General features: G+C 44.9%; 2 protein-coding genes and 1 long non-coding RNA gene across 6 annotated transcripts in view; all 3 read left to right on the top strand.

Moving 5' to 3' along the window:
• LOC102011979 (protein unc-13 homolog B) overlaps positions 1 to 26,512 on the top strand; it is a gene marked incomplete at its 5' end in the record, with an annotated part of 149,550 nt that overhangs the window by 84,227 nt on the left and 38,811 nt on the right.
• Positions 3,300 to 10,639, top strand: LOC106150335. The gene is made up of 3 exons (XR_001237081.1): positions 3,300 to 3,871; positions 10,347 to 10,472; positions 10,563 to 10,639. It is a non-coding gene; the product is annotated as an uncharacterized LOC106150335 (long non-coding RNA).
• Positions 10,715 to 25,471, top strand: LOC106150334. The gene is made up of 3 exons (XM_013522968.1): positions 10,715 to 13,094; positions 24,425 to 24,447; positions 25,344 to 25,471. Exons 1-3 carry the CDS (start codon positions 10,799 to 10,801, stop codon positions 25,371 to 25,373), a joined length of 2,349 nt encoding a protein of 782 aa, XP_013378422.1. The 5' UTR covers positions 10,715 to 10,798; the 3' UTR covers positions 25,374 to 25,471.

Here is a 26,512-nt window from a genome sequence, read left to right as displayed (position 1 = left end):
TAATCAGAAATGGTGCTTGACATGATTGTAGGACTGAGATTTGTCAGCAGTTTGTGATTCCGTAGGCCTGCCTTACAGCTTGTCGGGTCTAATTTAGGCTATGTGGCAGCTATGTCTTAGCACATCAGTAAGGTTAGCACATCCCTGCCACGTTCATCCTTCCCTTCGGGTGGCACATCCCTAAGGGAAGGAGGAAGATCATCTCCTATTGCCTGTCATTCTGTCTGTATAGTTTTTGAGTTCGGGGGGGTTGGGTAATTCTATAGAAGGGGGAAAAACTTCTCTCAGAATAAACCATTTCTGCATGTACAAAACAAATCCCAGCTATGTGACCGCATGTCAGCCTCTTTATTATGTTGCTTCTGGCTTTCCTTAATGGTAAAGAAGGAAAATAGTCAAAGCTGACTCGTGTATAAGACAGACTCAGTCTCCGCATCCTTTGCATCCTGTATGTGTGGTTGTTAACGTGGAAGTTAAGGCAGGCAGCTGCTGGTCCTGAGCCTGTCAGTCTCTGGCAGTGACAGTTAAGAAGGCAGGCTGGATTGGGAGTAGACTAGTTGTATCTAGCCTCAAGGAGACTTAGAGTGGCTCTAAGAGGGGAGGTTGTGATTGGTGAGGCCCTCTTCCAGTATCCCTGTGACACCACTCAGTTGCTCAGCAGCTGAAGTGAAAGTTTGTGTGCCAGGTGGTCTTCTGACTAACCCACCCGTTCAGCCCCCTTTGGAGTTCCTGCAGCGTTGCGTGAGTGTCAGTGCCTCACGTTGAATTTCCATCTTGACTCATCTGTCTCTAGGCGAGGAGCCCTGCAAAGATTTAAATCGGGAACCAGACCTTGAGAATGTCTGTTCAGAGCATTTCACAGCTTCTGGATAAATGCCTTTCCCTTCTTAACCCAATCTGTTCTTCTAGCCCTGTCCCACTAGCTCCTGCAGCCCTGCTTGGAGGAAGTTTCTGAACTGGGGTGGGCACTACTATTTCTTACTTAAGAAAACACCCCATCCTTTTAGTCTGCGTGGGATTCCCAGGGCCAGATCCACTGTGACAAAGGGGAGTGTATTGTTACTCACATGGTTCAGGAAACGTAATGGCTAACTTATCCCAAAAGCCCAGTCCATTGAGGAGGTCGTGTGATGTCTGTCACGCTGTGGACCCTGTAGGATGGTGGCAGAAGGAGCTCTGCGTTCTTTATCAGAGATTTTGCTGACTGCTGTTTACCACTTTTCCCATTTATTCTCCTTTTTGCTTTTGCCAGAATGTGGGAAGGATATAAGATACAGAGGTATTTCGTGGTGAAATCCCTAAGAGCTCTCTTATGCAGGTTAAAGACTGTAACTAGAGGTAGCAAGTTTGTTGTGCTTCACTTCCTAAATACAATCTACTGTCTGAGTCTTTGCTTTTCTGGAAAACTCAAACTGCTTAGACAGTGGGCTGTGAGCAGGTAGTAGGCGGAGGGACAAGGCCAGGCCCACTGGCCTTCCTTATACCGTTTCAGGCCTCACCCAGGCCCCGGAGCCACCAATGGATGCGCGGGGAGAAGAAGCTGTTCTGGGCAGTGTGCTGGCTCTGGAGATCTGTGCAGTCTCGAGTGTGGGCTTCCTTTAGTGTGGGATGCCTGGACCCCAACCTGGTAACCACAGCCCCCCGTCTGTGCTCTTTATAAGTGACTGCAGAGTTGGGCCTGGGGGAGGGATCCTGCTTTAATCAACCCTTTACCTCTGTCTCCTGGCTCACGTCTGGGAAACTCCACAGTAAATTGGCTGTGGCTTCCACTGAAATTTGACAGTTTTCAAGTTATTTTTTTCCTCTGTATTTAGATGTGGTTCTAGTTGTGCTGTCAGCCCTTATCTTTCTGTCATCCAGCCAGCTCCCAACTGGGTTAGGAGGTATTTGCTCTGCTGTTAGTGTTGGCTGCATAATGAGGTGGATGCTTAAGAAATGGGTTGTTTAGCATCTCAGAGTTTAAATTTTCTTCTTTGGTTGAGGGGGAAGCAGTGTTATTGGAAGAAGCCAATAGGGAGGCAAATGTTGGCTGTGGAATCAGCTCTTTCTCCTCAGAATCCTGAATAAGCCAAGGAAATCATTGTTAAATTAAAAGTTTGTTTTATGTGCTACTGTCTATGGGACAGCCTGTTCTGTAGCGGCAGATCTGAAGTGGCCTTTATAGTCTGACTACCCTATTCCTGGGCTAAAGGGACTAGGTCGTTACAAGGAATGTTACAAAACTTACACAATTTGAAGAGATGTGCTTGGGCATGCTGGGGGAATCAAAGTTGCCTACCACCATTGGCCGAAGGAAGAAGGTCAGCTCAGAACTGGCTTGCCTGGATTCTGAGGCTCTCTAGGTCAGAAAGCAATATTGGTTTCTTTCTTTTTTTTTTTTTTTTCTTCTGACCTGTGGTTGCAGAGTGGAAAGGGTTATCATATCTCATGTACTTGGCATTTTATGATCCAGAGCTTCAAAAGTCTCTAGCTTATGCTTGGCTATTAGGTTGTGGTGAACAACTTGAGTGTGTTTTGAAAACAGAGACATTCAATTTTCCAATGAATCCTGACTAGGATTGTTGAGTTATCAGGAATTTGGGCCATTTGAGAGCCACATGGCTAGCAAAGCCTCCAGAAGACAGGGCTGCCACTGGCAAAGATTGGGAAATTAGGATCATGAAAAGGGCCCTAAACCTTAGACAGTATTTGGACAATATGGTATCACTTTAGATTACTCAGCTCTAGATTCTGGGTTCCAAAGCAGTCTTTGCCCCCCTTATTTACAGATGAGGGTCCCTGTCAGCTCACCCTGCTTCCCATCCTTCCTAGTCAGTGCCTTGGTATAACCTCAAGGAATTCTTGTTTTTTTTTTTTTTTTTTTTATGGTTTCAAAAAGGACTGGACTAGATGTGTGCTCTAAAAACATGGCACCATTTGATGTGAACTGCACTTGGGCACTTTGTCTGTCTTCACCTTCTCGAAAGGCTGACAGCAGGTTATATACTTAGAAACCCAACCAACAACCTACAGCTTGTTTCAGTAGAAGGGAAGATTCAGTTTATATTGTGCTCCAGCAATTTCTTACATTTCCGTCTGAGATTGGGAGCTCCTAAAAGTGTAGGACCTCATCTTACATCTTTCTATATTCTGTAGCCCAGACATGGCAGAGGTGGGTAGGCAGGGGAAGAAAGAAGGAAGGAAGGAAATGGGGGAGGGGAGGGAGTAGGATCTATATTTAGCGAAAGGGAGAGACGCTCAGCAAGGGTGTGTGAGTGAGCTTGCTGGCGAGGGTTGTGTGTGCGTGAGTGTGCTGGGAAGGGGGTGTGTGCACCAGCAACGTGTGAGGAGGGCTGGTGCCCTATGGGAGGTTGCAGGCAGGAAGCAGCTGGAGAGGAGGAGGAGCAGCAGCAGGAGCAGGAGCTGCCCTGCTTTCGTCTTAGTCTCAAAGCACGGAATTGATTTAGAATTCCACATCCAGCTGAAGTTTGGCTGCTGTTGCCTTCCGCAGGCAGGTTGTCAGAATACCCTCTCGACAGAGAGGTGTGGACCAGATTGGATTCCTAGATTTGCAGCCGGCAAGACACCCACCCACCTTTACTGAGGGGATTTCTCTGCCGGGCATTGTTCCTATCGTCAACTTTGTGCTTTGGAGCCAGCGGCTGGGTGCAGCTGAGAATAATAGCCCCTTGGCTTTGTTGGTTGGGCAAGCGGCAGCACTGTGGCTCAGAAAGTTCATCCTGTGGCTTCTCTGTCAAACCAAGGAGTGCTTCTGATGGATTTCCTCTTACAGACAGTGCTTGCGTTCCAAAACTTGAATTCATGGTTTTAATTGTTGTGTTTTGTTTTTTCTTTTCAATTCCTTAACCCTTATTTTGGTTGCAGCAATAAGGTAAGTGGTGTTGAGTGTGTGACTGACTCTGAACCACAAGCAGGGACAAAAGCAAAGATTTGTGGGTGGAATATGGAGCAGCCACATTAATTACATAACTGCTTGAGCCAACTTGCTGAGTGGGGGTCATGATAATGAGTGAAAAATAGTATACTCAGCACTAGGGTAGAATCTTCACACGTACATGTTTGTGTGCTAATAGTCTGGCCATGCGTTCCTCTTGATACTGTGCTGTACATATGCAAATAACCCACCCACCTCTCCGCATGTGTATACTTGTGTACAGGTACCTGTTTCTCCCTCTTGATGTGTCTGTGTGTGTTTATAAATCACCTGTCCGTGCCTCTCCTGTGTGTACATTACCTATGGACAACTTATATATGAATAAGCCATCTCTTCTCTGTGTGCATTCATACATAGCGGTCACCTATCTTTTCCTGTGCTTATTCATGTACTCAAGTAACCTTTCTGTTCTCATGTATATGCAGGAAACCTTTCCATCCTTTCTCTGTGTGTATATGAGAGAGGTGCTGTCGTGTCCTGTCTAATGTAGTATCAGTTCGTCCCTTTCCTGTGCATATGCCATATAAGCAGAGAAATCATCGTGAGTTTTTCAGCCCTGAATGTGTGCACACATGCATATAGATAATTTGTCTGTGTTGTGCATGTGTAGTGAAAGAGTGCTAACTTTGTAAATAGAAGACCACTTTTAAATCCTGGGTTTCCTCAGTGAGCTTAATCAGATCTAATTAGCCATTTTTCTCATCTGTGAAAACACACTGCATCTTTCCTCTTGCCTCATAGAGTTGTTGTGATGATAAAGTGAGAATGGTGTAAACTGGAAACTCTATAAACAGGTACAGTCTTTTACTATTTCTACATCTTTGACCCAGCGGCACTGAGATTGTGGTCCTGTCTCTGCGAGGTCTTCAAGCCTTAAGTGAAGGGGCAGCCTCTGTTGAAGTAACCAGGCTTATCCTGTAGTTTTGCCTAGAGTATTGGGAAGAAACTAGCTGTGCAGAGCCACAGAATATCAAGAAAGGGCTGGGCTGAGAGGGAGAGGAGGTCTTGTGCTCTGCAGGTTAGAGCCTTGATACTTGGTACTTTGTAGCCTTAAGGAGTACTGAATCTACCACGAAATGGAAATGTGCTGCTTCCAGCCAGGATCAAAGTGAGCAGATAAAAAGATGAGTGAAAGAAACAGAGTGTTCTGCTGCCACTGAGATGACAGCCTGCTCTTTACAGTGAGCATCTCCTTCTAAGTTCTAACGGCTCTCAGTGGTGTCCTGTGCTCCAGACTTACAGGTCTTTGTCATCCAGTATGCTAACCGCTGGTAACTGGTAACATTAGACTGTGTCGGGTACTTGAGATGCAGTTGGGCTACTTTAAGATATGGTGTAAACATAAGATATATATGAGATTTGAAGGATTTAATGTTTGAAAAGAATTGAAATATATTAATTTTTTTTTATTACATATTGAAATAATATTTTGGGTATTGGGCTAAATAAAACATACTAATATTACTATCATGTGATTATTTTTACTTTTTTATGTGGCTACCAAGAAATTAAAATTATATTTGTGGCTCACTTTATACTTTGGTTGGACACTGCTGCTGTAGCGCAGCTTTACCTACTAGAAGGGCAAATGGAAGCCCCATCACAGCAGCCCTCTGGGCGACAAGAACTGTGGCAGGGACTCTCCTTGCCAGTCTCATATGCAGGAGAGACAGATACTAACTAATAGACAGTCCGGCGGTTTTTGTCCTGAGTGAATTCCCTGAAAATTCTAAGTATAATTAAGAGAGATTTCCAACTTAGTTTTACACGGAAAAGGTTTATAAGTGACCAGTCTAGAAGGAAACCTAGAACTTGAAGGTATCATGTTGTCATGGAAACAGAAGTAGATCAGAAATCAGGAGACTTATATTCTAATTCAACTCAGCCATCAACTCCTTTATTCTTTCCATGTCACTGAGTTCTCACAGTGTCCCAGCCCCTGTCTTAGGTACTTAGGAATTTAAAAATAAATATTAAACACAGTTTCCTGTGTAATAGAGTTCACACCCACTGTGGGCCCTTGAGCAAGAGCCTCCTGGGGCCAGACCACGACAGCAACGAGTGTCATTGTAGGTCCAGGGTTATAATCTTGAATAATTGGACATTTGAAAAGCTGGAGTTCCTGCCTTGCGTAAAGACTCTCAGATTCAGAATTTGAAAAACATTGTAAGAGTCAAGCAAAACAATTTCATAGGCTAGATTACAAGGTAGAATGTAGAGGGATGGCAGGTCCTAAGAACTGCAATACTGAGACCCTGCTAAACTCACAATCTAGAGTGTTCTCTATTCCCCTTGGCTAATCTCGCTCTTCCTACCTTGTACCCTGATCACTCTTCTGATGAGATGCTCTGTGGGCATTGATTCTTTCCCAAAGACGAACATCCTAAGAGAACCCTACCTGCTATATGCCAGAAATCCATTCCTCTCACCACATTTGGAATATAGCATTATTGATAATGGGCTTGCAAGTTATCTGTCCTCTCTGAGGGAGGATCAGAGCTCTTGGCTTATTGCCTGCTGATATTGTTGCACACAAATTGAGAGGCTGCTTGATTTATGTACAGAGAATCCTGGCCTGTTCCCAGAGGTCCCTTGGTGGTTTCCTCCAAGCCAAGATTTGGGTCAGAGGCAGTTTTTGCAAGGAATAATCACGTTCCTACTCACGTTTATTTGACAAATCAAAGAGAGGAGTGAATGAATTAGCCACTTCAGAAAACTGTGAAGGTGTCTTTTTCTTGACTTGGTTTTGGAGGGCTGGTACTAATGAATGAGATTTGAAGGATCTGCTCCCGGCTTTACCTTTCAGCCTTCTGGCATTAAAGCTTTAATCCTTTTGATTGACTTGTTTTGTTTTGATGTGTTCTCTTTTCAGATGCAGATACCTCTTGAAAGGCTACCTTATTTTTTCCAGCTTTAGTTCTTAAGCAGACAGCATAGAAACAAATGGGCATTTCTGACTGCAAGCATGAAATTTGGAGATTTGACCGGAATGAACAGGCCAAGATAAGGCAATGCACTCAATGCTTTGATGGAAATTAGGGTACTAGATTTGAGTTGATGGGGCCTCCAAGCCTCTTTATCCCCTCCCGTTGGAACATTACTTCTCTGTGGCCTTACCTGCCCAGCTTTGCATCTATCTCCTTCCCATTCCAATCCTGTGGAAGTCAGGGCTCCAACTTTTTATTGCAACTTGGATAATCACGTGTGTCATATGTTGTGACTGTGTATATGTCTCTCTCTCTCTCTGACTTCACACTGTAACATACAAAGAAAGTGGAAACTGTCTTAAATCCCTGGCACAAAACTTACTGCCTGCCACACCATTTAGATACTCACTGGAGTCTAGAATTGACTTGGAGGTCACGTGGACTTCTAAGGTTAGGCCCCTGTCGTGTCATGTCTGTGGACAGTAGAAAGAGAAGCTGGGAGCTGGGCATGGTAGTGCCTGCATGTAATCGCAGCATGGGGGAGGCTGGGGCAGGAAGATCACAAAGTCAAGCCCAATCTAGGCAATTTAGCAAGAGCTCTGTCCCACAGTTTGCAGCATGAAGACTAGATTATTATGTTTGGTGACTTTGGGGAATCTATATCTCTAGGAGATAATTCTTAACTCCAGAATTCATGCAGGAGCAGTGGCTACCAACTCAAAAGAAGGGTTGGAGGATTTTGTTTGATTAATGTGGAAGCAAATATCTTTTTGGAGGGCTGAGAGAAGTTGCTATGGCAGCTCTAAATGGCAGATCTTATTTGTTAGTGACTAGGAAACCAGTCACTTTAGTTCTTTAGGAGGCCATAGGAATATGGGTGTGCCGTTCGCCCTCTTTGTGGCTAGCCAGCCAGTGTCATGGGCATTGTAGGCTAGGAGGGGGCACTGGTAGCACCGTCCAGGAAGCTAGGCCAAGTCTGTCTGGAATGTTGGTCTAAGGGGGAGAAGCAGGCAGGTGTCAGGTTAACCTGGTATGTACTGAAGCAGCAGCAGGAGAGTTAGCTCCATTTTTGTTCCCAGCAAACTTCTATTTCTAGGCCAAAAGGGGGCTGGCCTTGGAGGACCTGTAAGTGAATTTGTGCCTCCTCAGTGCTGAAGAGAAAAGGCTGCCAAAGGAAGATGACAGAGCTCATGACTCCTAAATGAAGTGTTGGGAGCCAGATGGTTTGTCTTTGTCTCGGTCTCTGTCTGTGTCTCTGTCTGTGTCTCTGTCTCTCAACTTTAAAAAAATACTTCTAGGAGAAAGCAGGACTAATACAGTGGATGACACTCTATTGGAGTTTCAGGCCTAGCTGCAGCCATTAGAAGGGACTGGCAGTTTGGTGTGGGGTAGAAGTCATGGCTCACTCAAATACCACTTAAGTGATTGGATGCTTGGGTTAGATACTAGTTTCCATGTTTCTTTGACTTAGGGACTTGCCATGTCAGCAAGAACAAGAACGCTGTAGCAGTTGACAGTGTCCTAAATACAGTTTCTCATTTTAGCTTTGTAATATCCCTGTGATTACCCACACACACTTTACAGATGAAACTAGTGTACAGCGAGGTCAAGAGTTTACTCCAGGGTCTCTGGTGAAGTAAGACCCAAGCTTATGTCTGCCGATTCTAAGCCCAGTAGTGCGTAGTGCTTGCTCGTGGCTTCATGTGCTTATACAGAGACCTCCCATCTTTGTTTAGTAAGTAATCTTTCTCTTTTGACAGACAAACTGGAAAGGATAGTTGGTGTGTCTACCCCCTTGCAGAGCCAGGAATTTAGGGCTAATACCACGTGCCAAGACCAAAACAGGAGCAGACAGTCCTTACATGGCTTGGGGGTAGGGGGAGAGAGGAGTATTTTTGGAAATAAAGAGTTTGTGCTTGTGGGAGGAGAAAAGAAAGAATTTGAGTTAATTTCAGAACTAGAGGTTGATCTCCCTAGACAGCGGGGTACCAGGACGAAGACCCAGGACTTGAGAACACCTTGCAGGCCGGACGTGGTGGCCAGAGTAGAAGTGTGAGTGGCTCCTGAGGTCCCTGACGCCAAGCAGTAGTGGGTGAACTGGGCCTCTCCCCGCCTCGCAGGGCAGGAAACGTTTTTAGAGGAGGGTTCCATGGTAAAGTAGAATTCTTAGAGGAGCTAGAGGGAAGAGTGGGAGACACAAAAAGGAAATTCATCTAGTTTCTGCCTCTTGGTTCTTGACCTAGTTATTTTCAATAAGTGAGTCAGCTTCACCTTGACCCGGGTTCTGTGACTGGTCCTCCGGGTTCTTCCTTGTCAGGGAGAGCGCAGTGCTTTTAAACCTCAGGCCCTTGGCTACAGCGACAGATGAAGACTTTTCCTGAAAACGGTTGCCATGAGCTTGTGTTTTAGCTTTTGTTTTTTAAGGCAATTTCAACCCCTTCAGGATTAACTTAAGTACTAGGAAAATAAAAAGAAGCAAGAGTTTAGAAGATTTACAAGTCTAGACTAAATCTAGAAAAATGGGGAAACTCCCTCTGGTCAAAGAACACGAAAGGTAGCCTATGTCCCCCTAATGCCTGTCACCCGTCGTGGGGTAGCCCCATTGCGGTCCCACGCGTCTCCTAGAGCTCTGCTTGCCCCTTGGTACTCTGCACCATCCTCCTCTTTACTTTTGACATTACTGTGAAGAGAATGGGTGCCTACTCCACGTAAGATAATTACCACCCTGCCTCTGCAGGTGGCTTAGTGGGTAGAGGCAAGACTGGTAGCAGCTCTGTGTTCATCTTTTTGGAGAGCAGCGAAGACCCCTTCTGACATCACAGGAGGCTCGAGCAAACCTCCATTGCTTGAGCAGTGACAGAACGCTTGGCAGTCATTTGCCACGGTTCTCTGAAGGATCCACAGTGGGCCGGGAAAGCTGACCATGGGTGCTGGTGTGGGCTAGGGGCTGTGAAGCGGGGTTAAGAACACCAGGCTCAGCCTGAGCCGCCTCCTTCCATCCTCAGTTGTAGTTCGTCACATGTGCCTTTGGCCGCCTGCTTCCTGGATCCAAACATGCTAAATACCACCTGAGTTCTGGGCAGAGACTGTTCCTGTACTGTACCACCTTATCTTGGGCGTGGGCATAAATGCCTTTTTCTTCCAAATTTATCATACTTCCCAGGTCCTTTTTTCAAAGCAAAGCGTTGTTATAAGTAAACAAAGGGAAACCCTTTGTATGATGAGCACAGGCACGGATAAATCTGTGATTATCTAAGTCTGCACCAGAACAAGAAAATGGAGAGGAAGAATTCCATGTCTTGTCTTTCACTGTGTGTATGATTTGAACCATGGTAGTTAAGCTTTTTATTTGTTCATTTCTGAACCATACTCTAGTGCTGAATTCTGTGAAGATTTGAATAAAGAGTCACTCATTGATCTTATCTCATCCACCTCCTAATTTTTTGTCTCAATACTGATACCTGACACCTTTTGTATTTGCCTAGAACACAAAAGACTTGATTTATTCACCCACATTCTAAAGGAAAGCCAAAGAAAGAGAACCGATTGCCTACAGCCTTCAAGGCCAAGGTTGGGAGGCAGGTCAGGGTTGATTCTTACAGTCTTAGAAGGTAATGTTCTTATTCTTGCTTGACACTTGATTTAGATTAAAGTTATCTGGTGCTTTCTGATCTGAGTGCACTATTTTCCTTTTTTACTAGTTACAGGAAGAGTCAACCCAGGATCAAGGGGCATGTGCCAGGTTTGGAGGCCACACATACGGCCATTCCAGGCAGCACTGTGGGCTAAGCCCAAGGTATCATCCAGCAGTACTTACTGGAAAGACTGAAAAGAGCAGTGCAGGCTGTTGCCTCCCGAAGCAAGCTCTGTTGAGCACCCTGGCAGTATCGAAGGGACAGAAGCAGAGAAGCAACCCTTCTAGAGCCTGAGGGAGAAAATGAAGCGGTTGTTGCAAGAGTCAGAGGAAGAAATCATGGTCACCTTGGGACCCTCCTCCAAGCTTTCTCCGGAGAGAGTTAAGGCTGAAGCTGTGTGTGGCATTGAAAACAAGTCCTCCGGCCCGGCTGGATCCTTACCGGAAGACAACTCCCTGCTCCCTTGCTGTGGGTCAGCAGCCTCAGGCACTGGTGGAGATAAATATGGAGGGCCAGTTCAGCTTTGCAGCTTTGGGCTGAAGGCCAACAGCCACCTTCCTCTGGGCTCCACGTGCAGTGTTTCAGAGTCTGGTTCTCAGGACCTTTCATCTGCCAGTGTTACCACAAGCTGTCAGGAGCCCTCAGAGAGGAGCCAAGCCAAGTCCCTTGTGTCCAGAGGCTCTGGCCAGAGCTGTAGCCGTGAACAGCGAGAGCCTTTAGGGGATGTGGTAGAATATATCATCAGAGAGCTACAGGGCATCAGCCGTCTCCAGACCGAGATCGCTGAGCTGCAGCAGCACTTGCGCCAGGTCCGGGGCTCGGTGGATGAAGTGTCAAGCTGTGTCGACTCCGTGCTGAGTGAGATAGAAGGCTTGCATGTGGGCAGCAGCTCCCTGACCAAGGCATGTGAGGGGGAAAAGGCTCCAGAACCCTGTGTGGGAAGACCCAGTGAAGAAGCCATTCTTTGCCTGTATGGACTTCCTGAACAGGAAGGGGAAAGTACTATGGAACAGGTGGACAACTTTTTAGCCAGACATCTCTGTGTCAATGGCATACAGTGCAGCAGGTACATCAAAGAGGCTTATAGGGCAGGCAAGGGCCCTGCTCCCAGGCCTGCTGTGGTGAAGCTTGCGCATCTCGAGCACAGAGACTTTATCTTACAGAAGTCCGTCCTCTTGCAGAGTGTGGGTGTCCAGGTTGCCACCAGAGAAGAACCAAGCTGGTCACAGAGCTGTAAGAGTCCACAAAAGGAGTCTATATTATTTTTGCAGCAACTTCAGAAGCATAGTGGGAATTCTTTAAACCAGGATAAACCAATTTTTCAGCTGAAAACAGGGGACAGAGGACTCATAACAGGATCATATCAGATGATGGCTCAGAATCAGCATGGAGAGCACCAGGTTTCTGAGCAGCAGGGTCCTCACTTCCAACTCGAGAACAATTTGACAAAGGAAAGTGACGTGTCTAAGCCAGGGGCTGAAGTAAAAGGAAGATCAGAAACATCCCCGGTTATCAGTGGCACTGGTGGTAAGTCAGCAGGGAGAAACACTTCTCTCTCTCCCCTCCATCAGCTTGAAGAACCTTCCCTGGCGTTAATCTCAAAAGAGGAAGATTCTGAGAAAGCCCAGGTATTCAAAAGGTACAGCCGAGAACTGGAAGCATGTAAAGTAGCAGAACTAGGAACTGACGGCGACAGTGAGAGTGAGGCTGGCAGCCGCCTGTCACTGCCTGGATTGCTGAAGACAGAAGGAATGAATGCAGAAGATGGGCTTCTAGGCTTTGAAGCTGGGCTTGATATCCTGAGTCCCAAGCAGCTAGAAGACCTTTTGGCAGATGAGTCTAGAAGGTTTGCAGCCCTGAGCTCCGATAGCATGGTGGAGGAAATGGTCATAGGGCCTGAGACGTTCAGTAATATGGTTCATATTGACCTGAATGAAGAGGAGGAATGTGCTGCTCAGGTCCTGAAGGATGTCTTTGACAAGTCGTCTTGTGTCCTGGGTGGCTTGCAGGAGGATGAGGACGTGGAGCTCAAGTTTCATACAACTAAACTGGGCCGAGCAATTCACCATTTTCGTTCAGCTCTGCAGGGGGTGTTTCAGAAGCGGGAAAACAGTGGGTGCATCAGTCCTGAGGACCTGGAAAGCGATGGAAGTGGTTCACAGTCAGAGAATAGTGATAGAGTTCTTGGGGCAGTGAGTTCGGGGGGTGCCCAGGATTGCTCTGTGGAGAGCCCTGGAAGCCAAGGGAGTGAGAGCTTGCTCAGCATGGCTTCTGGTGGACTAGGCATCTCTGTACAAGGCGACCAAACCCCTCAAGACCCAAGCAACTTCTCTCTTGCTTCTCATAACTCACCTCTGACGTATTCATTGACCAGCATAGCTCTGGCCTCGTGTCTGGGAAATGAGACTTATTCCAGGCCTGAGTCTCCCAAGCAAGGCAGACTAAGTCTAGAGCAAGTGTGTGCAGAGACCATTTACCTCAACAAGTGCATCAACAATTTCAAGAATGTTCTACGAGAAAAAAGGTTGAGGCAGAAAAAACTTTTACACGAGCTAGTGCAGAAGGCAAACCATCTCTCAGTAGAAGACATGCCTGCAGGTATTCTGTCTGTCTGTAATGGGCTCAGTATAGATTCATCTGGACGGCATGGGGCTTGGCATGCTGCGGCCGGGGGGGGGGGGCGGTTCTCAGAGTAATGGGGGATGGCCACACCATGCATCAGCCTAAGTTAGTTGAGTACCAACCTTAAGCTAAGCCTGTGAGAACTGCAGTGAAAGAGGATTCTAAACCAACAGCTTGGCAGTTACTCTGTGAGTTTCCAGTGTATTGGGAAGCGCTATATATAGGCAAGGTGGCACACCCCTGTAATTCCAGCAGTCTGGGAGGCTGAGGCAGGAGGATTATAGGCTTGAGCCCAGCCAGGCAACCCTGTCTCAAAATAACAAATTTTAAAAAGGGGTGTGGATAAAGCTCAGTGCAGAGGCCTTGGATTCATCCCTGGAACAAACAAACAAAAAAGTTACCTTTTCAAAAGACAGAGAAACATCTGGGCAGAACTAGTAGTTTGCAGCTGGAAGACTTGAGGATACTCAGATGTAAAGTAGGTAGGGGAACAGGAAGCAAGGGTCGGGGGAGGCATATTTGCTTATGGGCCCTAAAAGGGCCAAGTGAGACTCCGGTTGCATTTCAGAGTTGTTCTCCCTGGCTTTCTTGTTGTGGTAGCATTGTCATCTCCTCACCAGGCGATGGGTTTCCCTGACCCAACCTGTCGTCTCCAGTTGGGGCCTCACCGACTTGTGCAGAACCTCGTTTCCAATTGAGGGAGACGGAGCCGCTTCAAGTGGCAACGCTGCAGGCTCAGTTTTTCTTCCGGGATCCTCACCCCTTCTTCCTTCCCAGCCAAAGGCTGCTTGTGCGAGAGCTGAAGACATGGAATGCGCTTTCTCTACAGGAAATGAGAGAACTTTTTGCTAGGTGGCATGGAGATATATAGCTTTAAATTTCTTCTCCCAGTCAAAATTAAATTTATCCAAGGAGCATATGCTGTATTCATCCAGTTTTAAATGTAAATATGCTTGTCCCCTTTTGCATATAACCTGGTTAATTTCCTAAGGCAAAGCTAAACTTATGAAGCATATCATGTTGGCAAAGGTGTGAGGGCACAGGCACTCATGCAGTGTGGGCAGGGTGGGACTAAAGACACTGTAACTTCTAAGGAAGTAATTGGCAAATTTATCAGCATTACAAATATCTATACCTTTTGAGCCCTCAGCTCCACTTTCAGGTGTGAATCCTACAGGTACATTTTCACATGTGGAAGTGACGTATGCACAAGGCTATTTTTGAAGCATTGTTTTTAATAGTAAGTTTTGAAACCAATCTAAATGTTCATTAAATACAAAATACTGGTTAAATAAATTGCTAGCATATCCACACAGTGGAATACAGTACCATGTAGCTATAAAAAGAATGAGGTAGCTTTTTACTGAAATGGATGAAAACCTAAAATTTGTTGATATGTGAAGTAAGTATAGGCCAAACAGTATGTATAAAATGCTTTTATTTGTATAAAAAAGGAATGATAATACATTTTGAGAAGTGCATCCTTAGTGATTTCATTTCATGTGAACGTCAAAGTGTGCTGACACAAACCTAAATCATATAGGTACGGTATACGTAGGCCAGTGGTGGCAAACCTGTAGCATGTATGTTGTTTCTAAGAGAAAGGACGTTAATGTATGAGTTGTTTTTTCCAAACTGAAGCCTCAGTGTTTAGGTTTAATTGCAGGGTTGGCTCTTTGCAGTAAATAAGTGGGTTTTGGGTTGCAGTTTGCCCCCTCACCAAAAGTTTCACCGCAGGCTATGATACATGCACACCATTGAATATGCAGCTGTTGTTGACCATATGTCATTGTGTGGAGTGTGACTGTAGGTGGTTACCCATGGGGAAGGGTATTAGGTGGAAAAACTAACGAGGTTCTGGTTCTCACATTTTGTTTTGTGGCTGAATGTTTCATTAGATGGACATTGCATTTCTACATCAGTTGTTGGTCATTTGGAGAGTTGTTACTATACTTTCTGGCTCCTATGCATAATGCTGCTGTGAACGTTTCAGTACAAGTTTTTGTGTGGCTGTACACTTTCTGTTTTCCTGAGAAGTGGTGGGTCATATGGTGGTAACTGTTCAACATTTGAAGAGCTACCAGCCTGTTTTCCAGAATGGTTCTTCTGTTGTACATTTCCACCAGCAACACATGAGGGTTGTGATTTCTCCATGTTATCAGCGACACTTAGAGTTCTCTTCTTGATGGTGGCAACTCTAGTGTGTGTGAAGTGGTGTCTCGCCATGGTTCTGGCTTGCAAGTCCATAGTGACTGTTCCCACATGCTTACTGGCCATTGTAGTATTTTCTTGGGAGTGATACCTTTTCAAAACTTTTATGCAGTTTTAAGTTGAGTTTTTAGTTGTTATGAGTTCTTTATATAGTTTGCATATAAATGTCTTGCCTGATACATTGTTTGTAAATAGTTTCTGTGATCCTATGGGTTATCTTTTTAACTTTATTTTGTCCTTAAAAACGTAAGTTTTTTTATTGTCTTAAGTTGGTTGTGATAAAATACACATAACATAAAACTTGTAATTTTAAACATGTGTAAGTGTAGATCCTGAGGCATTAAGTATATTCACAGTACTGTAAAATCATCACTACCTTCACTGGACATCCACGTCCAGAACTTTTTCACCTTTTCCCGCTGAAACACTGTACCCATTACATACTAACTGCATGTTTTGTTGTCCCCCACCCCCCAATCTCTGGCGTCCACCATTCTACGTTGTCTCTGTGACATAAATTTGACTGCTCTATCTGCATATAAGACCAATCATATTTGTCCATTTGTGACTGACTTACTTTACTCAGCATGATGTCCCCAGGGTTCATCCATATTGGAGCGTGTATCAGAATTCCCTTCCTTTTTAAGACTGAATAGTATTCCATTGTATTTTTATATTGCATTCTATTCATCCATCCGTCAGTGGACACGAGTCTCCATTTGGCCAGTGTGGGTAACGCTGCTATGAGTTCCTATCTGACCCCCTGTTTTCATCTCGTTGAGAGGTACCCAGAAGTAGATTGCCATGTCATACAGTCACCCTAAGTGTTGAGGACTCACCACATCATTTCCCACAGTGGTTGCACAATCTCACACTCCCACCAGTAGTATACAAGGGTTTTGGGTTCTTCACATGCTCTCTAACATTTTTTTTTGCTTTTCAGTAATAGCTATCATAATTAGTATGAAGTAGAGCACAAAAATTTTACATTTTTGTTTCATTTTGTTTTTTTGAGGCAGGGTGATACTATGTAGTTCAGGCTGGCCTTGAACTCACTTGTAGCCCAGGCTGTCCTCAGACTCACAGTGATCCTCCTGCCTCAGCCTCCCAAGTGCTGAGATTACAGGTGTGTGCCATCGTGCCTGGCTTTAATTTTTTTTAATTAGTGTATGTTCACAAAATATAATTACATTCATCTGGGGGAATTGCGACACCTACGTGTCTCACACTGACTGTTTTCACTGTCCCTCTCTGCCGCCCCTTCCCGCTTCCATCTCCAGAGTCTGCCTCCCTGCTTCCTACCATCTCCATTATTTTTATTTTTTTAATTACTTACATTTTGGGCCTCTCATATTAGAGAAACCATGCAATAGTTAACCTTCTGTGTTTGGTTTATTTCACTTACGATTGTGATTTCAAGATCTATCCATTTTTGCCAGGCAAGGTGGTGCACACCTGTAATCTCAGCACTCGCAATCATTGTGAGTTCGAGACCAGCCTGGGCTACAAAGTGAGCTCAAGGCCAGCCTGAATGGCATAGTGAGATCCTGTCTCCAAAAAACAAAAGAGAAAAAAAAAATTATCCATTTTCCTACAAATGACTCAGATTTATCCTACCTTATGAGTGAGGTAGATAGATAGGTAGATAGATGGATCACATTGCTTCATCCATTCATCTGTTGATGAGCATATAGGCCACTTCCATCCTTCCATAATTTAGCTATTGTGAACTGTGCTGCTCTGAATATAGGTGTGCATGTATCACTGTAACGTGATGTCTTTAACTCTTTTGGGAAGACATCCAGCAGAGGAATAGCTGAGTTAAATGGGATTTCCATTTTTAGTTTCCTGCAGAAATTCCATGCTGATTTTCATGGTGGTTGCACTGGTTTACATTTCCAACAGTGGAGAAGGGATCTTTTTTTCCCCACAGTCTCACTGGCATTTGTTGTTTTAAGTCCTTAGTGGTAGCCATTTCTTACTGGAGTAAGATGGAATCTCAGTGTTGTTTTCATTTACATTTAATAGCCAAAGATGCTGAACTTTTTTTTTTAACTTATTGGCTGTTCATACTTTTTTTTTTTTTTTTTTTTAGACAGGGTCTCGCTGTGTAGTTGAACTGGGCTTGAACTCACTATGTGTCCCAGGCTGGCCTTGAACTTGTGGCAATCCTTCTCTGCGTCACAGCCTCCAAAGTGCTGGGATTATAGGCATGCTTCACCACACCCAGCTCATACTTCCTTTGAGACATGTCTGCTTATTTTACTGACCAGTTTTTGATTGAGTCTTTTATTTGAGAGGGCCTAATTTTTTATTTATTTATTTATGTATGTATTTTTTAGTTCTTTATAAATCCTAGACATTAGTCCTCCATCTGAGGGGTAATTAACAATTTTTTTTTTCCCATTCTATAAGTGGCCTCTTCATTCTGTTGGTTGTTTCCTTTGCTGTGCAGAAGTTTTAAAATTTTGATACGTCCCATTTGTTGATTCTTGGTGTTATTTCTTGTGCAGTTGGAATTCTGCTCAGAAAATCTTATGCATATGTCTTTAAAGAGGTTTACCTATTTTATCTTCCAGCAGATTCAGCGTCTCTATTTTTATATCTAGGTTTAGATCTATTTTGATTTGAATTTAGTACAGGGTGAGAGAGATAGCTTTAGAGTAATTCTCCTGCCTGTAGCTAACCAATTTTCTCACTGCTGCTTGTTAAATGGGAATCTTTTCTCAGTGGTGAAAACTCAATGGCTTGAAGGTACTGGGGTTGTTTCTGCATCCTCTGTACTATTCCATTGGTCAACACATGTGTTTTTATATCAGTTCCATGCTGTTTTTATTGCTGTAGAGATTGAGATGCCTCTTGCTTTTCTCTTATTGCTCAGGATTGCTTTGGCTATTCTGATTCTCTTCTGCTTCTATATAAATTTCAGAATTGTTTTTTCCAGTTCTTCCAGTTTCTTCAGTGGAGAATGCTGTTGGTATTTTGATTGGAATTATATTAAATCTATATATCATTGTTATAATATAGCTATTTTAGCAATATCAGTAGTAGGAGATGTCATTCTATTTTTTAATGTCCTCTTCAATCTTGTTTTTTTTTTTTCTTCAGAGCACTATAGTTTTCATTATAGAGGTCTTTTACTTCCTTGGTTAGGTTAATTCCTAGGTATTTAATTTTTTTGGAGCTATTATGAATGGGGTTATTTTCCTGATTTTTTTTCTTGGTGGATTCCTGACTTCATTCTTCTCACAACCCACATCCAATCCATTAGTAAATCCTTCCTTCTACCTTTAAAAATTATCCTGAATCTTACCACTGCCTACTGCTAATCCTTATCCAAGCCCTCATGCTCTCGCATCCAGATTATCAAAGCCGGCTAACTGGTTTCCCCGATTCTATCTTTGTTTCTCTACAGTCTATTTCTCTGCATTCATTCTTAGACAAAATAAATCAGATCATATCACTTCTCTGCTCAAAACTTTGCTGAGATTTTCTGTCTCACGTGGAATGAAAACCAGAACCCTTCTGAGGCCCTGTTTGAACTGGTGCTTATTATAGACTTGCTGTTCTGTCTGAAGTGTTTTCCTTCTAGAATTTTGGTTTCTTTCTTAATTTCCTTCAGGTCTCTGCTTAGAAGTAATTTTATCAAGGAGCCCACCTCCAATAAACTTTAATAAAATTTTAATCGCAACCCTTAACACCATCATTGAGGCGTTCTTTTCCCTTATGTGAACTTTTCATCACAGCTTCTATCACATGTGACACAGTGTATATTTATGTCTTTAGGTGAGCAGACACTGGAGCCAGAATGCCTGTTTGGCATTTTGGCTTTGCCACTTGTGAATTGGGGCAAGTTTTTAACCTTTGTAATTTTCACTGTACTCAACAAAAAAGTGGAAATAATATTTACCCAGTAAAGTTTTGTGAGAAATAAGTGAGTTTACTCCAATAAGGTGCCAGATACACAGTAAGTGTCTGGTTCATGTCCACTCCGGTCGCCATCTTCCTCATTGTCAAGTCCTCGACAGTGAGGCTCCTCCTAGAATAACAGCTGCTTGAAAGCGGAGTTTGCGTGTTCACTCCTGCACCACAGCACCAAGAAGGCTGCCCCGTGTGTGGTCAGGTCTTAAGTTTTTGCGAGAATGAGTCCTTGCAACGACCTGGGAGGTAGCTGCCCTTACCTGCTTATGGTCGATAAGAGGATGTGGGTGCAAAAGTACTGAGTGCCTCAAATCTTTTGACTCCCAGTTCCTGTGGAGTTCATTCATTCATTCATACCCAGTATGGTGATTGAACCCAGGGCTTTTGCATTGAGCTGTGTGCCCCCCCCCTTTTTCTTTTGAGACAGAATCTTGCTGAGTTGCCCAGGTTAGGCTTGAACTTGAGATGCTTCTACCTGCCTCCCAGAGTGCTAGGGTTAGACATGTACATCATCTCCCCCAGCATGAGGATTGTGTTATTGGGTATGCTGGTGGAAGTGGAGGTGAGGAAGTGTGTCGCTTTCTCATAAAATGGACTGTATAGAAAAGTGAGATCATTTTGGGGACCAGTGATATTCTTACAAAGTAATTGTCCTATAGACATTACAGTGTAAACTGCAAAATAAATCTCAGTAGGGAAATCCTAAGGCTAAAAGAAGCACAATAAATAAAGCAGCACAATAAGTTTGATTCTTAACAAGAAAAGATTTTTTATGTTTGTCCCTTGGGTGGGATAAACTGAAGAGTTAGGAGAACACTTCCTCAGGATCTGGAAAATGATACAGACTGCTAAGAGATGTATCTTCCCTGGTCCTGGGGAAGAGGTATATTCAAGTCCTGAAATTTTTAGGTTCCTTTTACTGTATAAAAGTGCTAGGAGATGTTGTAAGCCTCCAGGATACAATGTGAAATCATATAATGCTTGCTCTCAAGACGTTCATATAGCCAGGCGCAGTGATGCATGCATATAGTCCCAGCTACTGGGGAGGCCGAGGCAAGAGAATCACTTGAGGCTGGGAGTTCAAGGCCAACCTGGGCAACATAGTAAGACCATGCCTTGGGCAGGGAAGGGGGGAGTCATAGAATCTTTGCTCCGAAGTTTTTAATTTGACAAGTCTCCAGAAGTATGAAGAGTTTATACAGACAGCTGCAATGAAAATATTATTGACAACATACCGTCAAGGAAGAGTGCTTATAGAAGGGTGGGTGCCATAGTGGAGAGACACCTAATTCTACCTGTGGGAGGAAGGCAATCAAGCAATTTCACAGAGGCATTGGTATTTGAATGAAGTCTTAAGGAATATGTTCTGGCCCACCCGGAGGTGGAGGAGGGAGATACTCAGAGTTTCAGATAAATGATGGACAAGAGTTTAATAAGGCTTGAATATATTACACATGCAAAGGAGGAGAAGGAGAGTTAGAGTGTTAGGGAAAGTACACCTGTGGAAGCACTTTACAGAACACCAGGCAAGGTACAGTAAATAGCAGTGAGCGGATGAGCAGAACGTAAGAGCCCTGGGAGAGCTTCACTAACTCTTACTTGGGTGGGCGTCAGTGAAGACCTCGCAGACTGTAGTTTGAAGGAGGATGTTGATGCTACTCTATGAAAAAGATGTGCAAGGTGCTCTTTCAGACTAATGGAACAGAAGAATAAATGTGTGGAGTTGAGAGAATCTGACCTCTTTGGGAAACAAGGCATTTAGACCTTGGGGAGATGATATAAGGTCAGGGCGGAGAATTTAGAGTTGGGAACAGATTGTAGAGACTACCTTGTCAACTTACTGGATTTCATTCTGTAGGCATTTTAGGAGAACAGAAGGATGCAATCAAAGTAACTTTGACGTGATGTGTAAAATGTATTTACGATAGTGGAGGAGGAAGGAAACATTTCTAGTTTGAGTCACAGGGGTAAAGTGTTCCTCTCCTGACTGACTGACTGATGCACAGTACTTGACACTGAAGCCAGGGCCTCGCACATATTAGGCAGGCACTCTGTAACTGAGCTGCATCCTTAGCCCTTTGTATCTCACTTTGAGTCAGGGTCTTGCTGAATTACCAGGCTAGGGGCAAACTTGTGATCTTCCTGCCTCAGCCTCTGGAGTAACTGGGATTGTGGGCATGTATACCATGCATGGCTTTGCCTAATTTTCTTATTAAAAGGGAACAGAGGAAGTGGTATGTGGGTGTGGTAGAGCTATGTCCTCATTTCACTCACTCACTTCTGTGGAGCTGTACTGTTTGGAGGACTCCTAGTCATGGGTTCATGCCTCTGTCAAGACAGGTGACCCACTGAGTCATCGGAAATAGCCTGAAAAATACTCGGAACTCATGAGTTAGGTGCTTGCTCTCTCCCTTCTACTTTGATATTAAACCAGTGGTTCGTTAAAAGGGAGGGGGAACCTGGAAGTGGTGGCATACATCCGGTGTAATCTCAGTACCTAAGAGCCTGAAGCAGGAAAATCATGAGTTCAAGGCCGGCCTATATTGCAGAAGACCTTGTCTCAACCCTTCCTCTGAATGAATGAATGAATGAATGAATGGTGGTGAGGAGGTGGAGGAGCTGATGGGCCCAAGTGGATGAACTGGTGTTCAAGTCTCATTGATCTTAGAGGATTTCACACAGTGGCAGAGGCTTCCATTCACAGAGAGGCATTAGGAACGATGAGGGTTTTAGGAGCTTGTTCAGCTTCTTGTTTTGAACTACCCCCTATCTGGCGCACTGTTATAAGATGTAGCTTCAACTGAAAAAGCTGCCAAGGAAAATTTCAGATGGTTATAAGCAAAATTTAAACCACCAAGTGACAAGAGGAAGTGGGAGCCAGGCATGGTGATGTGCATCTATAATCCTAGCTACTCAGGTGGCTGAGGCAGAAGACTTGAAAATTTGAGACCAGCCGGGGCAATTTAGGTAGACTGTTTCAAAATTATAAAAATGATTGGGTATATAGCTCAGCATTCCCTGGGTTCAGTCCTCAGTACTATCAAAAATATAAAATGAAATTAAAATTTTTTAAAAAGTAGAAGAGGTGAAAGTAAAGCAGTGGAAATCATATAATTCATCTTGCCTACTCAGGTCAACATGAGCCATGGAGAGCACTGTTTTGTTTGCTGCTGTCATTCCTGTCAGGAGCTATCTGTATTAATTTGGACAGATTCTAGAGATTTTGTTGGTGGAAATTTCATCTAGGGTGGGCTGGGTGAGCCATCCTCTTGCCAAGTGGGCTGATAGACTTTGTTTCACTCATCTCTTCGTTTCTGGTGTCTAGAGCAGCCACTAAGAAGTTAGTGGTGAAGTTTCAGGCAGAATGAGGAGTTAGCACACTTAAACTGGGGCTATTCTAGTCTGTTTGCTTTTTTTTTTTTTTTTTCGGTCTTTCTGAGACAGGGTCTCACTAAGCAGTTGAGGCTGGCCTTGAGCTCACTTTGTAGCCCAGGCTGGTCTCAAACTTGCAATGATCCTCCTGCCTCGGCCTCCTGAGTGCTGGGATTACAGGCATGTGCCACCATGTCCAGCTTGTTTGCTTTTGTACTTTTGGAGTCTTATCCTATACTGCTAGTTTCCAAATATAGTATATACCATCATCGCTATTCTAAGCTATTACTGAATATGGTGCGTAGGACAGAAGTAAGATAAGAGCACTTCATCATCATCATCGCCAGAAATCTCCCCCAAGTCTGGGCAGTGGGGCAAGAAGGACAGGCCATCAACCGGAGCCACCAGGGGCTTCCAGCTGGTTAACACCCAGGCAAGGCCTGGTGGGGACAGTGCAGAGTGGGCACATCTGGAAAAAATCTCTAGCATTTATTCATCCAGCATAACTACCCTCTGCACATTGCTTATAAGGGGCCTGTACACTCCATGGAAACTCAAGAGCAACTTGGAGACAGCGGTAACAAGAGCAGTCCAAACACTGCAGAGCCTTTCGCTGCACCTTTGCTCAGGCTAGAATCCATCCAAACCTTTGCGAACTTGAGAGAGCTTTGGTTTTTTCCATTTTCAAACTGCTCTTGAGAGCTTTTTCACAGTTGTGCCCCATGTTACACTTTTTCCCAGCTTGAACAGAATGACACAGGACTAGCAAAGAGTGTGTAAGTCTTAATATTTCTTTTCTCCATATATGGCATAGAGGGCAGTGTAGTCTCTGATGACTAGGAAAAGAATAATCTCTGGGCTTTACTCATCTCCTGTAGGGGCTTTGCTTGGGTCCTTCTGAAATTGTCTGTTTCTTTGGGAAGTATGGCTGTGGGTTTGACAGTCAGGCCTGGGATTGCAGCCATGACTTCATCGTCCACATCACGGCCACTTCTGTTAGGTCAGCAACCAGTTGATGCTCCAGGGTCTCTACTTGTTCAGCATCCTAGTCCTGGCCTTCACTCCAGGTTCTGCCTTGGCCTAACTTAATTTCAGACCTGGGAACACAGGCAAGGGCTCCCTGAGCAAATGCACAGCCAAGCCTGCACTGCAAAAATGGAAAGCGCCTTTGGGGTTTGAAGACCTATTCTAGATCCACAGTAAGTTTCTATGGCTGCTATGGAAAAAACTCACTCTGTGCTCAACAGCTTGGACAGTCTATTGGAGTGGTCCTTGGTAACAAACTTGGTCTTGCAGCCTAGCAGCCAGACCCCGGGCGGAGTCCATTTTGGAAAGGAGGAAATGACAAGTGGAATCCCCAGAGAGACTTTGTCCTCTGGTTTATGTTCATATTAAAAATCAGAGGCCAGGGCTGGGCGTGGTTATGCACAGCTGTAGTCCCAGCACTTGGGAGGCTGAGGCAGGAGAATCGTTGGGAGTTCGAGACCAATCTGGGCTACAAAGTGAGCTCAAGGCCAGCCTCAACTACATAGCAAGACCCTGTCTCCAAAAGACCAAAAAATAATAAAAATAAAATAAAATAAAATAATAAAAAATAAAAATCAGAGGCCATCAAACATGGGTAGTAAAGATTCTGGGAGCCGCGCGGCAGGGCTGTGTGCCCGCTGGGTATCCAGTGGCCCTCTCCCTCTCCTCCCTGCCCCTTGGGATTAGCTGGCATTTTCTTTGTGTTCCCTGCTGTAGGACTTAATCTACTAACCTTTTTTGCCCCCTTTTTCTTCCTGCTCTTTCTCTCCTTGCGGAAGGAAATCGAGAAGCCCTTCAGGTTGTGCCTCTGGCCCTTTGGGCCCTTTTTCGTGTCTGTTCTCTGAGCAGTGTGTGTGTGTGCGCGTACTTGTGCATGATCTGTACTTCTGAGCTGTGGCTCATGCGCATAGTCTGTTCTTCCAGAAAGAGGTTTGTGTGCATGTTCCATGCTTTGTGTGCTCCTGCCAACATCCCTGGAGCACAGTGTGAGAACGTATGCTTGCCGGCATGGGCGCACGGTCATGTGGCTTGTGTGTGCGTACACTTGTACTCAGTCTGACTCCCGCAGACGCAGATTGGCCTCCTCTTCTGCTCGTCTAAACAGTGTGTCCGTTTTTGTATGTTGCTGCAGACTCTGGCCTGTGCTGTAAACCCTGGCTGAGCCCAGCATGCGTGCGCACTTGTCTTTGAGAGAGAGCAGGAGTTGCCACGGGCATTTTGTGCCTCTTTCTTGGGGCGCTAAGTGGGAAGGTGTTTTGTGGTTCTGGGCAGGCTTCCTGGACTCTCTGTGGGCGGGGCTTCAGCAGACCTGTTGTGTGGTCCTCACAAACCTCGTGAATGCGTGGTGTCCTAAATACTCTGTGCCTGAAAGCGCTGACTTGAGTTTTCTGAAAGTTTGCTGCACCTGTGTTGGGCCCTAGTGAGCGCTGTGAATCCTTCTCCAGCGAGTCTGTGCTCATGCTCTGAAGCCATGTGCACAGGATTCATGCTTACCTTTGTTTGCTCCAGGTACGAGTTGTGTCAGCGAGTATACCGCCTCCAAATGCTTCGCCTAGACTTCTCCCCGCCCCCCGTCCTCCTTCGGTGCGCTGTGTGTGCATGCTTTGTGCTTCTGCAGACTACTGCCCCCTCTAAGCATGATCTGGGCCTGGTTCCCAAAGACGTCCTATGACTTTGTTTTCTTAAACTCAGTAGTTCCGGCAAATGCATAACTCTGGGAATTGAAAAGGAAGTAAGAGCCTGCTCATTGCAGTAGCTGTTTCCAAAAGGAAGATCAATTCTGGTTGGTAGACTCTAGAGGTGGAGAGAAGGACTCCCCTGATGCTCACCTCCTGTCCCTGCCTCTGAGCAGCCTTAGGAGACTTGCAGTTTCTCTGGTATTTCCCACCTACTGTTGTTCCTTCTGTTACACGTGTTGTCTTTTGCTTCAAACACTCCTGGCTGTCTTTTGGGCCTGGCCTCCCATCACCACTATCATCCTGTCCCTCAGAACCAGGACAGGAGACAGAGGTGGAGTAAAGGTACGGGCAGTAGGCAGATGGGTTCGATATAAAACATGGACAACCCAAGAGTATCATACTGAGAAGGAGCTTCCATCCAAAGTTCATGTGAACTTACTACTGAGCCAGGGTAGTGCGTGCTCCCCTTTCTAGCACCTATCAGCCCTGTCCTGTCTCCCCCTATTTTTTTCCTTCTTGCCTCATTTTATCCTTACCTTCTCCCACCTTCAGCTGTCCCCCACCTCACTCCTCCCCAGCCTGTCCGAAGCTGAGAGCCTTACTTCTGCCTCCTTATGGAGCTCTTGTGTTCCAGGAACGTTGTTGAAAAAGGAAGGGAAGGGGGGTCCCCAGCCCTGTTAGCATTAGAGTTCTTGTGCCTACAGAGTGTGTACCACTGACTCCCTAGAGACTCCTAGCGGCCTTGGAACTCTCCCTTTACATTGATTAAGCCATTGCTTATTTTGGATTGCTTTCTTTTTGTGTGTGTGAGCAGAAACCTTAAAAATATTTTTAAACTGTTCCTTCCGTGACTTAAGTGATGTCTCAGTTTTCAACTTCGCATGCTAGAGCCTATAAAATTCACCAGAATAGTGAAATAAACATCTACTCTGCCCTGGGCTTTCACTGTATCAAGCTTATCAAAAGCAGAGAAGGGACTCATATCTGTGTACTCGGCGTGGGTAATCCGGGGTGTCAGGGACCCAGGCTATGTCAGATCACAAGCCGAGATGTAATCAGAAAGACCAGGTCTGCTTCTGCGCCAGAGAAACCCAGGAATGTAGCTAGAGACCTGACACTGTGTGAAGTTGCCCCTTTGCTTTAGTGAGGGCTGAACCTGCAGAAGCCCTCCTCCTGGGCTTGGCT

Source organism: Chinchilla lanigera, unplaced genomic scaffold (assembly GCF_000276665.1).
Source record: "Chinchilla lanigera isolate Chin_1 unplaced genomic scaffold, ChiLan1.0 scaffold00071, whole genome shotgun sequence".
Lineage (NCBI taxonomy): Eukaryota > Metazoa > Chordata > Mammalia > Rodentia > Chinchillidae > Chinchilla > Chinchilla lanigera.
The sequence above is the reverse complement of the archived record's forward strand: the minus strand, read 5'-3'. Positions and strand labels throughout refer to the sequence as shown.

Bases quoted from the DNA above. Each gene is read 5' to 3' on its own strand.
- LOC106150334 (XM_013522968.1), top strand. From the start codon at position 10,799: ATGAAGCGGTTGTTGCAAGAGTCAGAGGAAGAAATCATGGTCACCTTG. The intron at 13,095-24,424 runs GTATTCTGTCTG...CTCTCCTTGCGG, and splicing joins AGTAGAAGACATGCCTGCAG to AAGGAAATCGAGAAGCCCTT. The intron at 24,448-25,343 runs GTTGTGCCTCTG...TAAACTCAGTAG, and splicing joins GAAATCGAGAAGCCCTTCAG to TTCCGGCAAATGCATAACTC.